Here is a 16,767-nt window from a genome sequence, read left to right as displayed (position 1 = left end):
AGGCCCACTGTAACAGCAGATTTAAAAGAGACCCTTAGTGTTCAGGTAATGTATTGTTAAATTAACACAGTCCCTGGATAAAGCCCCACACAAAATCCTGCTTTGTCACACCTTTTTTGTTGAAATTTTTTTCAGTTCTTTCAGATACCTAGGCCTTGTTCTACACAGTAATCACTTGTTATAGTGCCGGATGTAGCTCTTGTCATGACTTTGCCTCCTGCAGACTCTCGCTCACAGTTTGGCTAATTTTGATGCTATTATCTTCCACTGCCAATTAGGATGCAGTTATAACACTTGTTCAGAATTGGCATTGGGAACATTATAATGCGCGATAAGTACGAGAATTGAGACCTGTTTCTTTGATTTGTTCCTGTGATCAATGAAGATAGTGGTACAAATCAGTTATTAGCATGAAAGAAAAAGTTTTGTGATAGAGAAGATAGGGTTACAAAGAAGTATAGGTGCAACATGGTAGTACTAACCCTAAGCCGCTCTGAACAAGACCACTGGAAACCTTTTAGGACAGATTATTATAAAAGAAGCAGTTTATCGACCGCTTGTTATGTTGCATTTTAGAGTTGTTTGAATGGGAAAGAATTTGTTCTTTTTATGAAGTGTAGATTAAGCAGTCCATACTAGAGTTCTGTTTCCCGTATGTCAATACGATTTTTTAATCTTTCAATTTAGGCTTGACTTTTGTTATTAAACATATTGCACATTTAACACCTGGAGGCTTGCTAATGCAGTATTTTCTTTTTTTCAGTATGGACCTTATTCAGAAAAGTGTGAAATTTGTACAGCAGCAGGATGTCCTGATCAATGCAAAGCTCCACAGGTTGCGTGTAAAACAGCCACATATGTGCAAGTCAACTGGACAGTAAGTATTATGTCTCCTTTTGTCTTTTTAATCCTGTGGCAAAAATGAAGTACTTTATCTTTAATTATTAATTGGACTCTTAAGTATACACACATCCAGAGTAAAGATCGGTTAGTATTAGCTATTTCTGCAAGTTGTAAGGAATATACATTCTAGCTAATAGTCACACCTCAGGGCATAGGACCTCAAAACTCCTCGGCCTAGAAATTAGTTTAGGTCTGTTTTGAAGCACCAAATGGAACAATTCCTCTGCCCAAAGACGGAGGCTCGAGGATCGAGACTAATTAGTCCTCGAGCCTCATCTACATAATCACGGCAAGCAGCCAGCGCCTGTCATTAATTGACTGAAGAATCCAATTTCGGACTGTCTGCCTCGTCAGCAGCGGCCCTTTGTAAGTCCTGGAAAAAAGGGGGAGGACAGCGGGAGGGGCTGATTGTGGCTGTCGGCAGCTGCCAGGAGTGCTGTGAAGCCGAGACGGGCATTATTTTTTTTTAAATAACTACACTCATATTTTCGGTGGCGGCTGCTGGCTAGATCGCATCCGCGTTCAGAAAACCTGAGTGGAGTAGGCCCGATGCCTGCTCCGCTCAGGGCAGCCAAATTTGTTTGCTATGTTTTTCTTGTGCAGTGTGCCATGTAGAAATACTTTAACAAGTTTGTGTGCTTCATTTTATTCCTGCAGACACCAGCTGGTAATGGTGCTGATGTGACAGAGTATAGGCTGGAATGGGGAGTAGTGGAAGGTGTCATGCAAATCTGTTACTGTGGACCTTGTCTAAATTATGAAGCGAAGGGACTCTTGCCAGCCACTACCTACTTCTGTAGAGTGCAGGTAAATGAGAAACTTTAACTATCTCAGTGGTACAAACCTGTGAACATGGCAAGGACAAGGAATGTAAGCCAACATTGATGTGGTTATAAGGTAGGACCAAATGTGTTAATTGGCAAAACAGGAAATAAGGGTCGCTAGTGCATACTTTCAAGACAAGATCCACCATCAGTAAACCTATTTTTTTCTTTATAAAAACAAACCATTAAGAAAAAAATTGAATTAAATGAACTTTTATTACCTTTTAAATAGCTTTGTTTTTTTATATTCAGTTACTCTTTGTTGAAACAGTGACGATATTAGGGAGTCACCGCATCACAAAATAATTACAGATGAGGAAGGACATTCTGCCTACCATAGTTCATTCATTCAATTGTTTATTGAAAGAATCGGTTCAACTCCTGTATCCGGGAGTCCATTCCATATATTGATCACTGTTTGTGTGAAACAGAACTTCCTGGTATCTGTAGTAAACTTGATTTTTACTACTTTAAACTTATGGCCTCTTGTTCTACATTGTCGATTTAGTTTGAAATAATTTACAGATTTACCTTTTCTGCACCACTTACTATTTTATATACCTCTTTTTAAGGCTGAAAAGACCAAGTTTATGCAGTCTTTGCTTATATCTCTAACACCAGCCTTCTGGTTCTCCTCTGCACTGCCTCCAGCCCTTACAGTTCACCTCTATGACCAGAACTGGACACAGGTACTCAAGGTGTGCTCTGGTCAGGGCACTCTGCAGTTTGACAGTCAAATTTACTAAGGCTCAAGATCTCTTTCAACTTCATTCTTAGTTATGTCAACACCATTCACGGAGGTTGTCCAGTTTTCCTTCCTATGTACACTACTTTACACTTTGTTCGCATTAATTTTCACCTATTATACTGCCTATTTATACATTTTGTCCAACTCATCTGAGCTGCCTTCTCTGAATCCACTGCCCCTTTGAGTCTGGTATCCTCTGCAAATTTGACCAATTTGTGTTGATATTTCTGAATCCAAATAATTGTAAATTGGAAGCACTGGTAGTCTCAATACTGATCTCTGCACTTCCCCTACCCCAACATATCTCCGCTATCAGATACCTGCTGTTTTTAGCCAATTTTTTAATCTATTCCCAAGATTTACCCTCTGTAGAGGTACTTTCATGAGCCTATGGTTCTTTTTCGGTGAACATATAGTTTTAACGATGGATCTTAATTCAGCTAAGTAAGACTTTTTCCTCTTTCAGTATCCATGCGAGCCACATGACCTTTGCCCAGACTGCACTCTGCAGAAGTCCTTGCTCTGGATTCTCAGCTCAGCTCTTTTACTTCCATTGTCAACAACAGTTCACTCTATGGTTATAGCGAGAAAAATAAATGTTGTACACTAGTTAGCTTGCTTTTGATACCACAGCCCATTAATAATATTGTTGATTTATCTTTCCCATTCCCTTTGCTACCTCCAAAAGATCTCAGACACTTCCTTTCCAGGCTGAAAAACCCAAGTTTCTGCAGTTCTTCCTCATAACTCAGACCTCTAACACTAGAGATCAGCCTCATGGCTCTTCTCTCCACAGCTTCCAACACTTGAATGTCTCCCTTGTGTCTCGACAATCAGAACTGGGCACAGTACTCAAGGTGTGGTTTGACCAGAGCACTGTACGGTTTCATCACAACTTCCTCTGACTTGTATACTATTGTCTGGGCTATGTAGTTCAACATTCTGCTGACTTTGTGAAACACTGCTCTGCATCGGTTGGATATGTTTAATAGAGTTCACTAAGACCCCAGATCTCTCTAAGCTTCATCCTTGTTATTTAAATACTATTCCTGGAGTACATGTGTCATCTATTTTTCCTTTCTATGTGCTGTTGTCTGCATTAAATTTACATCTACCCACTTAAATATGTTGTCCAATTCCTTCTGTAATTTCTAAGCTGCCTCCTCCAATTCCACTGCAATATCTGCTAATTTGACCACTTTGAGTTTCGAATCAAGATCACTTATGTAAATTAAAATCAGTAATGCTCTCAGCACCGAGCCCTGGTGCATCTCATTCAGTACTTGCCCCCCACCATGACACACTCTTCTAATGACCATTCAGTATTTTCTACACTTCAGCCAACTTCTTAGCCATTCCCAGGCTTTACGCTGAATCCCTACAGTTTTGAATGTAAATAATAGCCTTTTGTACAGCACTTAAGTATATAAGAACTGTTCTTAATGATGCTAATTGAATTTGTAACTATTAACTGGACAAAACTCTGTAAATTTCTATCAGTTAAAGACTGGTTCACAGTACATTATTAGGAACTGAACATGTACCAGAGTATAATAGTGGATTAAAAGAAATAATAGTCTGTTACGGGTTCCCTTGATCAGCAGTTTGCCTAAGTTGATGACACAGAAAGATTCCAGTCACGTCAGAAAAATAGCTGTACAGAGAGCCGAATTACAAGGTCAGAACACAAAAAACAGGCCTTCGAGTGGGCATAACTAAACCTGATACGGGATGCAGCAAAGAGCTATAGGATAAACAAGCTGTCTACAAAGAGGGCAACAAGATCTTTAGAACAGAGATAAGGAGGAAAATGACCTCATGAGGCTGGTAGGGGGTTGTCATAGGTAGCCTCTCCCTTGTAATTGGACAATAGGATGGGGAACAAATGATTGACACCAGGTATCCACCAGCCCACCGAAATAACTGTAAATATAGACCACCGAGAGAGGAAATCAGACAGTGAGGGGCGAAGGCTTCTTCGAGGTGGAAATCAATGTTGGCTCAGGCCTAACACCTTGACTAAGTTTGCCTCTGAGGTGGATCAATGCTGGCTTATGCCTAACACCTCCAACAGCTCGAGGGACGAATCAACAGAAGTGACTGCTGTTACTGACTGCAGAGACCCGCTGACCCGAGACCTCCACGCTGTCTCATCAGGCATCTAACCAACTGTCCGTCCGGTCATGGCATTCCGATTCGGGAGTTGTAGATCGCTCTCTACTGTCACGGGTTGTATGTCTATTATACTTAGCTTAAACCACATGTAATATCTGATTATGCTTTAAAACTGTAGCTCTTTAATAAAAAGCCTTACAACTCCTAAGACCCTTTGGATAATCTGTGTGTGACCTGTGATCTTAATCTTACAGTGGTGTTAGAAGTGGGATCACAGAGTTGGGAGTTGTAAGGTTCCCCTTCGGGGGGACTGGAGGGACTTGGTCAAACACATGTGATCGTTGCTTAGACTGAGTATTTTTCTCTCTGAATGAAGGGAGCGAGAAAGAGCGTGTTAAAAAGTAAAACTCGAAATACAATGGCATTGGCATATCACCGGGAACAGTTGATAGATAGCCTGAAGGAGATGAAGCATAAAGTGCAGGAGAGAGAGGGGGGAGATAGAGGGGGAAAAAATCTAGATTGCAGGCTAATCAATCTGAAAACTCAGCAAAGAAAGGAAAAAAAGTCATTTGGAAAGCCAAGAAAAGCTGCTGAGATGCCGATTTTTAAAAAAAAAAGAGAAACTTAAAGTTTTACCGACATGGAAGTTAGTAACGTCTGTGCCGAGACAAATAAAACAAGATTTGCTGAGTGAAAGGATCCTTAAAAAATGCTGGAATTTCAGTTTGTGTGAAAGTTTTCCTGACTATGAATGTTTAAGAAGTTACAGTATTCCTTTCTCTGAAAGTCTGTCTTTAAAACAAAAAGTGTTTGTTATGTGTGTTCTAGCTCCACCTACTTCTCTGTGTTAAAAACATTTAACTCTTTTGTCTTGTCTTGGATTTTGGAAGTTTTAAGAATGTGCAAGTAGGTTTGTGCACCCAGAATTGGAAAAAAAAACTTTGAACTACAATTTAAGTTAAGCTGGTGTGTAAAAACTGAGAAGAACAACAAATAGTTTGTTTAACAAAAGATTAAGGGGGAAAAATTCGGTTGCTTTGCGCCTCCCTAAGAGGGCGCTAATGAGGCACAAAGCAACTAGCGCCCGGGCGCGGCAATGTTTGCGCTGCTCGCGAAATTAACCAGACATTTTGCGGCGGCGCTAAACACTACCGCCATGATCTCCTGCACCCGCAGATTGTGACATCAGTCAAGCGTGCAATGCCCCGGTGGCGCCCCGGACCGGATATTGAGTGGTGCCCCCTGCCTTTCTGCCTGCCGCTAGCAACGACAGGTATAGAGGAATGTTTTGCAGTCGGGAAGGGGCTGGGGGAGCACTATTTAAAGGCGGCCGCTTCCTGACTTTTTTTTGTCGGCGACATTTTTGCACCACGCATTCTGAGAGAGAGAGAGACTTCTGGAGAGATTCAATGCTGTGTGAAGGAGTTTTGGGTACTGAGCAACACTTTGCAGGTTCATTTTGATTTGGCCTTCCTTGCATTGATTTAGAAGAGACTGTGGGGGCTACACCCTGAGCTCTTTCCCTGGGGGTCTCCATTGTTCTTTCCAGCAGAATTGATGTACAGGTCTCTGCAGGCCGAGATTCAAGGCTGCAATGAGCAGGGTGTGGATGGAGAGCAAGATTGACCCTCCCCTTTAAGAACTGGCCGGCGCCAGTGTGTCTGTGTTTTATTGCTAACTGACATCACATGAGCTTTGCCAACGTTCTGAGGTGGCGCCTCGCTCTGAGGTGTTAGCGCCTTAAAAGAGGTGTGTAGCGCCTGATTTAGCGCTCCAATCACCTCCAGTGGCGATAGAAGCCAAGTTTGCAGTCAAGAGGCGATAATTAGCGCCAGGCGCTAAACTTTGTGCCCAGTTGATAATTGCGCCCCAAACGGGGCGATACCTAATTTCTCCCCCAAGGTTTCAGTCTAAGATTTAACCTTGGGGTTGCGGTTGCTATGGTGAAATCTTCCAAAGCAGTTTGATTTGATTTGTTTAAATGTGAAAAACTAATTTTTCTCCAGTTGTATTCAATATTTTTACAGTCATTTGGAAAGGCATCTGAAGAAAGGACAATAAGAAATATGATGTAATTTTCTGCAAGCATGTGCTATTTTGTTTTGTTTTATCTATTCTGTCCGTGTTTAGTTAATAAAGTATTGGTCTGAATTAAATTGGAATTATTAACTGTAACTAACCTTCTTGTGAAAACACAACTGTCTTTTTTGATCGGGAAAGTTTTTTGAAGTGAAATGGCGCAATTGTGTGCGCCTGACAATGTTTCGCTCCACCTTCTTTAAAACCTGCAAAGGAGTTAACCCTTTCCACTGACTGCTGTTTAAGTTCACCAAGCAACAACTTTAGTATTACTGAATGAAATTTAAAGATATTAGACATTATTAAATTTAAGTTTCTTCATTTTAAGTTAATATTTCCCCACAGTGACAGAAGGAAAATTATGATTTGATAAATGAACCCCTTGGGCTCTAAGCAGAGTCACAATGGATTCTCTTCTTTCTTTTGTTATATGGAAGTTACCTTATAAACTAATTGCAGCGCTTCTGTCTCTAATGTTAAAACACTGTGTAAACCACCTAGCCTGGGAATCACTTGTTTCTGAAATTGGAATTGATAAGATAAATTGATAGAAATTAAATTTAACATTGACAAAACCTGTCAGTTCAACAATACTGCTATTTGGATTTTGGGATAATTTTGAAATAACAAAATGGACTCAGGCACTTTATATTGGGTTACTTTTGGGAAAGTAAAAGCTCCTCTAAAATAATGATAAATAAAAAGTACATTATTAGGAACTGAACATGTACCAGGGTGTCAACAGGGGAGATGGAAAATTACACTTTCTGCATGTGACTTGAAGGCTAGAAAGCCTTTAAAAGTGTTATGTATCGCACGTAATTAAACTTCAAATCTCTCTTTCCAGGCACTGAATGTTGCTGGTGCAGGTCCTTTCAGTGATGCGGTTTTGTGTATGACTCCAGCATCTGTTCCAGCTGCTGTAAGTCTTCTGCAAGTAGTGGATGAGGACCAGCTTGATATGCCATTTGAATCCCCGTCAACTTGTCTTGCCATACAGTGGGAAGAGCCTCGTGATCATGGTTCTGAAATCACAAGCTACAGTATAGACTTTGGTGACAGGCAGCCAATAATGGTTGACATATCCACTTGCCGTGTCTTACGAAATCTGCAGCCAGATACAACATACAGGTATGCTGAACTCCAAGGATTCAAGTGGTGGCTAGTTACTCTAAATTGTTTGGTTATGTGGTTACCAAACTGAAGTTACAGTGTCCCACTCCATTTTAGGTTGACAACTGCAGAAACTTTTGGTGGCCAGCAAGTCTCTTTTTATAGTCAGGTATGAGCCACTTTTGTGCTCACTGCTCTCGTTATAAAATGAGTGAGAGCTTCATTTAAATAGAATACTTTCAAGTTAAAGCATAGCCAACTTTGTGCATTTAAAACAGGATTGCCGGGCATTCTCCTTTCACCCATCTGGAATTGACCAAATGGAAGCTGTATGTGTATTGGAGCTCTTAAAGGGGTACAAGCTTTTTAGCCTTTTTTTAATTTTTAGTTTTATGGTATATTCTTTAACTTCAAAAGAATAAGTCATTTTTTGAAGAGTTCTTATAGAATCATAGAAATTTGCGTCACAGAAGGAGGCCATTCGACCTATCTAATCCTTCTACCAATTACTTTAAATCTATGTGCCCTGGTTATTGGCCTCTGCTACGGGAAATAGGTCCTTCCTATCCACTCTATCTAGGCCCCTCATAAATTTATACACCTCAATTAAGTCTCCCCTCAGCCTCCTCTGTTCCAAAGAAAACAACCCCAGCCTATCCAATCTTTCCTCATAGCTAAAATTCTCCAGTCCTGGCAACATCCTCGTAAATCTCCTCTGTACCCTCTCTAGTGCAATCACACCTTTCCTGTAATGTGGTGACCAGAACTGTACACAGTACTCTAGCTGTGTCTTAACTAGTGTTTTGTACAGTTCAAGCATAACCTCCCTGCTTATATTCTATGCCTCAGCTAATAAAGGAAAGTATCCCGTATGCCTTCTTAACCACCTTATCTACCTGTGCTGCTACCTGCAGGGATCTGTGGACATGCACTCCAAGGATACTCTGTTCCTCTACATTTCTCAGTATCCTACCATTTATTGTGTATTCCCTTGCCTTGTTAGCCCTCCCCAAATACATTATCTCACACTTCTCTGGATTGAATTCCATTTGCCACTTTTCTGCCCACCTGACCAGTCCATTGATAACTTCCTGCAGTCTACAGCTTTCTTCCTCACAATCAACCACACGGCCAATTTTTGTATCATCTGCAAACTTCTTAATCATGCCCCTTACATTGAAGTCTAAATCATTGATATATACCTCAAAAAGCAAGGGACCTAGTAATGAACCCTGCGGAACCCCACTGGAAACAACTTTCCAGTCACAAAAACATCTGCTTCCTGCCACTGAGCCAATTTTGGATTCAACTTGCCACTTTCCCTTGGACCCCATGGACTTTTACTTTTCTGACCAGTCTACCATGTGGGACCTTGTCAAAAGCCTTATTAAAATCCATGTAGACTACATCAAACGCACTACCCTCATCAACCCTCCTGTTACCTCCTCAAAAAATTCAATCAAGTTAGTCAGACATGACCATCCCTTAACAAATCCATGCTGACTGTCCTTGATTAATCCGTGCCTTTCTAAATGACGATTAATACTGTCCCTCAGAATTTTTTCCAACAATTTGCCCACCTCTGAAGTTAGGCTGACTGACCTGTAATTACTCGGTCAATCCCTTTTTCCCTTTTTGAACAACAGCACAATGTTAGCAGTCCCAGTCCTTCGGCACCACACCTGTAGCCAGAGAGAATTGAAAAATGATGGTCAGAGCCTCTGCTATTTCCTCCCTTGCTTCTCTTAATAGCCTGGGATACATTTCATCCGGGCCTGGTGATTTATCTACTTTCAAAGATGCTGAACCCCTTAATACTTCCTCTCTCACTATGTTTATCTCATCTAATATTTCACACTCCTCCTCAACTACAATGTCTGCATCGTCCCTCTCTTTTCTGAAGACAAACACAAAGTATTCATTAAGAACCATACCCACGTCTTCCGCCTCCACACACAAGCTTCCTTTTTGGTCTCTAATAGGCCATACTCTTTCTTTAGTTATCCTCGTGCTCTTTATGTATTTATAAAACATCTTTGGGTTTTCCTTGATTTTACTTGCCAGTATTTTTTCATGCCCTCTCTGGTTTCCTAATTTCCTTTTTAATTTCACCCCCGCACTTTCTAAACTCTTCTAGGCTTTCTGCAGTATTTAGCTCTCGGTATCTGACATAAGCTTCCCTTTTTTGCCTTATCCTACCTTGTATGCCCCTTGACATCCAGGGGCTCTAAATTTGGGAGTCCCACCTCTTTTCTTTGTGGGAACGTATTTGCTCTGAACCCTCACTATCTCCTCCTTGAATGCCTCCCACTGCTCTGACACTGATTTACCTTCAAGTAGCTGTTTCCAGTCCACGTCTGCTAAATCACATCTCAGCTTGGTAAAATTGGCCTTTCCCCAATCAAGAACTTTTACTCCTGACCTATCTTTGTCCTTTTCCATAACTACGCTAAATCTAACTGAATTATGATCACTACCAACAAAATGCTCTCCCACTGATACCCCTTCCACCTGCCCAGCTTCATTCCCTAAAACTAAGTCCAGAACTGCCCCCTCTCTTGTTGGGCTTGCTATGTATTGACTAAAAAAGTTCTCATGAATGCATTTTAAGAATTCTGCGCCCTCTATACCTTTTACACTGATTCTATCCCAGTTAATATTAGGGTAGTTGAAATCCCTTACTATTACTGCCCTATTGTTTTTGCACTTCCAGAAATTTGCCTATATGTTTGCTCATCTATCTCCCTCTGACTATTTGGGAGTCTATAGTACACTCCCAGCAGTGTATTTGCCCCTTTTTTGTTCCTCAGTTTAACACATAAGACATCATTTGATGATCCTAATTTAATGTTTCTTGTTGTAACAATGCTTATAATGAGTGAATATTTCTTATTTGTTAATTCACTGGAAAGCTGACTATAACTGAAGCATATAGAAGATCCAGTACAAGAAGAGTTGAAAAAGAGGAAGCATGAAAAAGGAACTCTTGCAATACAAATTTTCATCGGAGGTCAGGGACCCATATTGAGTTTAAGTTGCAAGCTACAGAATCTCGTGGCGGCCAGCAAGTCAAGTTAAAATTAATAATAAATAAAAGTAGAAAATGCTGGAAACACTCACTAAGTCAGGCAGCATCTGTGGAGAGAGAAACAGAGTTAATGTTTCAGGTCGATGACCGATGATGGGAGTTGGTTGTGAAGCACTAAAATACAGTATTTCATGAATGAATTGGTACAAGATCGAAGGGAGATCAGCAACCACTAAAGCCAGACTGCTTGCACCCATGACGAACCACATCTACAGTCATGGAACACCTAGTTGGCAACAACTGAGGAGAAATGGCTCTGCATGCACCAGCTCAGAAGGGACCAATTGTAGATCTCTGTCATCTGCTGAAAGGACACTTGCAGCCAACCCTGCACCATAGGGATAGCATTGCCCATGGCAGTCAAGGTCACCCTCTCTGTTTTCTGTCACTGCCTCCTTCCAGGCTGGTATAGGGATCAACTGCCAATGTGCTGCCCACATGTATCAGATGACTGATGCATAGGTCAGCCTGGTGAGGACAATAATGTCATTTGACACAAAATAGCAACAACTGTATGACACAATCATCCAATGTCACCGCATTGCTGCATTTCCCAAAGTAGCGGGATCATTGATGGCAGCTGTTGCTCCTTTGCCACCACCAGTTGGATTGGCGACTCTGGTTGGAGATATTCCTAGAGGTTTAACCAGTAATGTCTGGTCATGTGCCGTCTGCCAATGTTATTGTATTTGTTTAGCCTTCCTTTGGTTTTTGTCAGCTTCTTCTCTTCCTCTCCCCTCCCCCTCTCAAAACAGTTTTTTGGAAAGGCCGAAAAGTACATTAGAAATATTTGCATCCTTTGGAAAAGCTGAAACAATTTTTAATCCAATATGCTGCCACTTAACTTTAGGTGAGCTCATCTCTTTTAAACGTTGGCTGTAGTTCTTTAAGGGCAGATTATACATGCAGTTTGCCACAATCATTCTCCTTAAGCGAACTCCCTGTGCCAGGTCCCAGCATAGCCTAGTTGCTCAACTTGCTTGAGTAGTCAGGGAGAGAGGTAACTTGCATTTATATATCACCTTTCACAACCTCAGGACATCCCAAAGCGCTTTAGAGCCAATGAAAAACAGTTTCTTTTAAGTCACTTTTAATGTAGGAAATGCAGCAGCTAATGTGCACACAGCAAGGTCCCACAAACAGCAGTGAAATAAATGACCTAATTATCTCTCTTTTTGGTGTTGGTTGAATGTTGGCCAGGACACCAGAACTCTTCTTCGAATGGTGCTGTGAGATCTTGTATGTCTCGTCTAAAGACGGCACATCTGATAATGCAGCACTACCTCAGTATGGCACTGAAGTGCCAGCCTGGATTATGTGCTCAAGTCTCCGGAATGGGGCTTGAACCCACAAACTTCTGACCCAGAGGCAAGCGTGCTACCACTGAGCTAAGTCTGACACTTCAAGCCAACCTTGGGAAATTCTTCAATGCCAGCTAAGCTTACTCTAGTCACTGTAGCACCGGGACCAGAAATTGGCTCTACTGTTCCTGCATGTAATTTTTTGATTGTGGATGAAAATTGATCTCATAAGCAGTACTGTAATTGGTTTAATTTGCTATGAATAACAATTGTAAAACATGTACAGCTGGCATCTAATCTGCATATAAACTGCCCGTTTTAATCTGGAAATTGAAGTAATTATTAATGCTATCTAAACAGTACTACAGTATTTTATCATCAAAACCATTCTTATATTGTGCTTTCAGGATACGAGTACAGGCTGTAAACAGCATTGGACCTGGTCCTTTTAGCCACACCATTAAGGCAAAAACAAAACCACTGCCTCCAGAGCCACCTCGGCTTGAATGTGTAGCCTTTAGTCATCAAACCCTGAAGCTCAAATGGGGAGAGGGGACTGCAAAAGCCTTGGCATCGGATGCCATGCAGTATGTCTTGCAAATGGAGGACAAGAATAGGAGGTAAAGTAGACTGAACTTTGGGGTGTGGTTAGAATCTTTGACACACATGTTTACAATTGAAATTCACCATCTATGCAAATTGAGAGTGGGCAGGTGGACCCAGTGGAATATGAAGGCTTAGAGAGGGTGGGCACCAGGTGCCTTCTGATTCCTTCCTTCCTGTTGGACAATGCTAGGCCTCAACCTGACACAGCCAAGATTAGAATTTGCCGTGTTTTAGGGTGAGCTGGGCTGGGTCTTGGGGAGAGAGGTTGATTTACAAAAGAGAGAAAATTAAATGAAAAGTAAAGAAAGTTAACTCTGTGCAGAGCACAGGCAAGCCTGGGGGAGGCAGGTGCATAGAGGGGCACAGACTCCTTAAATCAAGTCCAAGGCTGGTGAAGGCCTGACTTCTCTACATGAGCATGCTGTAAATGGAAATGTAGATATGTGTAAGTAATCTCTGGCATATTATTCTCATGAGCAAATGATAATTGACTCACATAGAATTCACATTATTTATAGGAATTCTGTTGTCAAACGCTCTCTTCACAACCTGAGCCTAGGTTATGGAGAGCCATGATGGCTGCACCTCAAAACCTTTCTTTTTGGTGAAATGCGATTGGGGAAGAAAGGTTTTACTTAACATCGGTAAATAATAAAAGTAGCAAAAAGCCAACCTAACCAATTAGAAAGGAAAAGAGACTTAACATAAGAAATAGGAGCAGGAGTAGGCCAATCGGCCCCTCGAGCCTGCTCCGCCATTCAATAAGATTATGGCTGATCTGATCCTAACCGCCAATCCACTATCACAGAACCATCTCCTGAATCTAACAGAATTAGACACATGCAATAGGAGCAGGATCAGGCTACACGGCCCCTGGGCCCGCTCCGCTACCCACAGGGCCATGACCGATCCGAACCTAGACTCGTGTCCAAATTCCTGCCCGCTCCCCGTAACCCTTAATTCCCTTTACTTCTAGGAAACTGTCTATTTCTGTTTTAAATTTATGTAATGATGTAGCTTCTACAGCTTTTTGGGGCAGCATATTCCATGGACCTACCACCCTCTGAGTGAAGTAGTTCCTCCTCATCTCAGTTTTGAAAGAGCAGCCCCTTATTCTAAGACTATGCCCCCTAGTTCTAGTTTCACCCATCATCGGGAACATCTTCCCCGCATCCACCCGATCCAACCCCTTCACAATCTTATATGTTTCAATAAGATCGCCTCTCATTCTTCTGAACTCCAATGAGTAGAGTCCCAATCTACTCAACCTCTCCTCATATGTCCATCCCCTCATCCCCGGATTAACCGAGTGAACCTTCTTTGTACTGACTCGAGAGCAAGTATGTCCTTTCTTAAGTATGGACACCAAAACTGTACGCAGTATTCCAGGTGCGGCCTCACCAATACCTTGTACAACTGAAGCAATACCTCCCTATTTTTATATTCTATCCCCCTAGCAATGAAAGCCAACATTCCATTGGCCTTCTTAATCACTTGCTGCACCTGCATACTAACCTTTTGAGTTTCGTGCACCAGGACCCCCAGATCCCTTTGTACTTCAGTACTTTCCAGTTTCTTACCATTAAGATAATAACTTGCTCTATGATTTTTCCTGCCAAAGTGCATAACCTCACACTTTCCAGTATTGTATTCCATCTGCCAAATCTCTGCCCACTTACTTAGCCTGTCTATGTCCCCTTGCAGGTTTTTTATGTCCTCCTCACTCACTACTTTCCCTCCCATCTTAGTATCATCTGCAAACTTTGATATGTTACACTCGGTCCCCTCCTCCAAATCGTTAATATAGATTGTAAAGAGTTGGGGACCCAGCACTGACCCCTGTGGAACACCACTAGTTACTGATTGCCAGTCCGAGAATGAACCATTTATCCCAACTCTCTGCCTTCTGTTAGATAGCCAATCCTCTATCCATGCCAGAATATTACCCCCAATCCCGTGATTTTTTATCTTAAGCAATAATCTTTTGTGTGGCACCTTGTCAAATGCCTTTTGGAAGTCTAAATACACTACGTCCACTGGTTCCCCTTTATCCACCCTATACGTTACTTCCTCAAAGAACTCCAGCAAATTTGTCAAACATGACTTCCCCTTCATAAAACCATGCTGACTTTGTCCTATTAAATTATGATTATCCAAATGTCCTGTTACTGTCTCCTTAATAATGGACTCCAAAATTTTACCTACCACAGATGTTAGGCTAACCGGTCTATAGTTTCCAGCCTTCTGTCTACTGCCCTTTTTAAATAAGGGTGTTACATTCGCAGTTTTCCAGTCTGCCGAGACCTTTGTCGAGTCCAGGGAGTTTTGGAAAATTATTACCAATGCATCCACAATCCCTACCGCCACTTCCCTCAAGACCCTAGGATGTAAGCCATCAGGTCCAGGTGATTTATCCGCCTTGAGTCCCATTATTTTACCGAGTACCAACGAGGAAGAAGAAACTTGACACAGACTTGATGGTCAATGATGCATGTGACATAAATTTTATTATAAAATGGTAATAACAAATTGCAAGCCACAATGAGTTCTTCAAGAGCGTACCATAAAAAATAATAGGAAACAGCCAGGAATTACGGGTACATTACAGCTATAACCCGCACCCTTATAACAATCCTCCTCCTCAATAGGTGAAGAAAATCTCAATGTTTATTACTTGGTAGAAGAAAAGTATGACATGCTTCAGAACTTTGTAGGTGCCTTAAAGACCTGGGTTATCTTTCAGGTATTCAACATTATACAGGGGACCATGTCACACATATAAAGTTCAGAGGCTCAGCGAGTCGGCATGCTACAGGTTTAAAATTCAGGCATGTAATGAAGCTGGTGAAGGACCCTTTTCTGAAGTTTACACTTTCACGACTACCAAATCTCCTCCATCTCCTCTTAAAGGTAAGTGTTCATTGATACCAATTTTTTGGCATTTTAATTTGTCATTAAATGATCATAGAGGATCAGAACTATAGGTTAAATTTACATGGCAGTGTAAGCAACAATCGTGTGGCTGTTTTCAGGTTTTGAAACTGGTATGGTTAGGTTAGTCTTTCAGTAACCTCGAAAAAAGCTGCCAGAGGCCATTTGAAAGGCATTAAAAGACCATTTTCGAAACAGCTGTTGCATTATTTTTAATCTCTCCCTTTTAATTGTAGCATTTATTTCCCCCTTCATTCCTTCTACCACTGACCTCTTGCTTCCAGATAACCCTCCTTCATGTAAAAGGGCACAGCCATCTAATTTGGAGTCTTCTCCAATGTCAGTCAGTAATCAGTTGACAGAAGGTACGTTTGCAGTGGGATGAAACTGGAAAAGGAAGTTTTTGATCTCCCTGTAAATTGCCACTCCACAAGGGGAAGGAAGATCAGAGGAGCTATCATCCCTAGCCTGATGATGTGTGCCTTCTGCTGACTGGTTCTGAGCAGCACTGCTGAAAAGCTGGGAATGGCCATTCAGTCACAGGTGGTGCACAGGCTGAGAGGAAAATAGATGGATTTCATATCCATGCGAAACACGCAACAACAATTATTAGGAACAACATACAGCTGATACGTATCCTCTTGATATTCACAGAATCACAGAAACCCCACAGTGCAGATAGAGGCCATTTCGGCCCATCGAGCCTGCACCGACGCATATCCCACCCGATCCCCGTAACCCCTACACCAACACATATCCCACTCTATCCCCGTAACCCCACGTATTTAATCCCCCTAACACTAAGGGTCAATTTATCATAGCCAATCAACCTAACCCGCACATCTTTGGACTGTGGGAGGAAACCCAATCACCCGGAGGAAACCCACGCAAACACGGGGAGAATGTGCAAACTCCACACAGACAGTCACCCGAGGCCGGATTCGAACCCGGGTCCCTGGTGCTGTGAGGCAACAGTGCTAACCACTATGCCACCGTGCTGGATGTGTATTCCTCGTAAAACAGCTATTTATTAATTTCATAACCTGCTTGTTTTGT

General features: G+C 41.8%; 1 protein-coding gene across 2 annotated transcripts in view; it reads left to right on the top strand.

The window, feature by feature from the left end:
- The window catches only part of fndc3a (fibronectin type III domain containing 3A), a 347,342-nt gene that overhangs the window by 318,086 nt on the left and 12,489 nt on the right, over positions 1 to 16,767 (top strand). For both annotated transcript variants that reach the window (XM_086006446.1, XM_086006447.1), the window contains 5 exons: positions 764 to 877; positions 1,561 to 1,710; positions 7,520 to 7,803; positions 12,582 to 12,794; positions 15,524 to 15,690. In XM_086006446.1, coding sequence (XP_085862572.1) covers positions 764 to 877; positions 1,561 to 1,710; positions 7,520 to 7,803; positions 12,582 to 12,794; positions 15,524 to 15,690 — 928 coding nt within the window. The remainder of the gene's footprint in view (positions 1 to 763; positions 878 to 1,560; positions 1,711 to 7,519; positions 7,804 to 12,581; positions 12,795 to 15,523; positions 15,691 to 16,767) is intronic.

Source organism: Somniosus microcephalus, chromosome 14 (genome assembly GCF_052327205.1).
Source record: "Somniosus microcephalus isolate GS21.2 chromosome 14, FLI_Smic_1.0, whole genome shotgun sequence".
NCBI classification, from domain to species: Eukaryota; Metazoa; Chordata; class Chondrichthyes; order Squaliformes; family Somniosidae; genus Somniosus; species Somniosus microcephalus.
The sequence above is the reverse complement of the archived record's forward strand: the minus strand, read 5'-3'. Positions and strand labels throughout refer to the sequence as shown.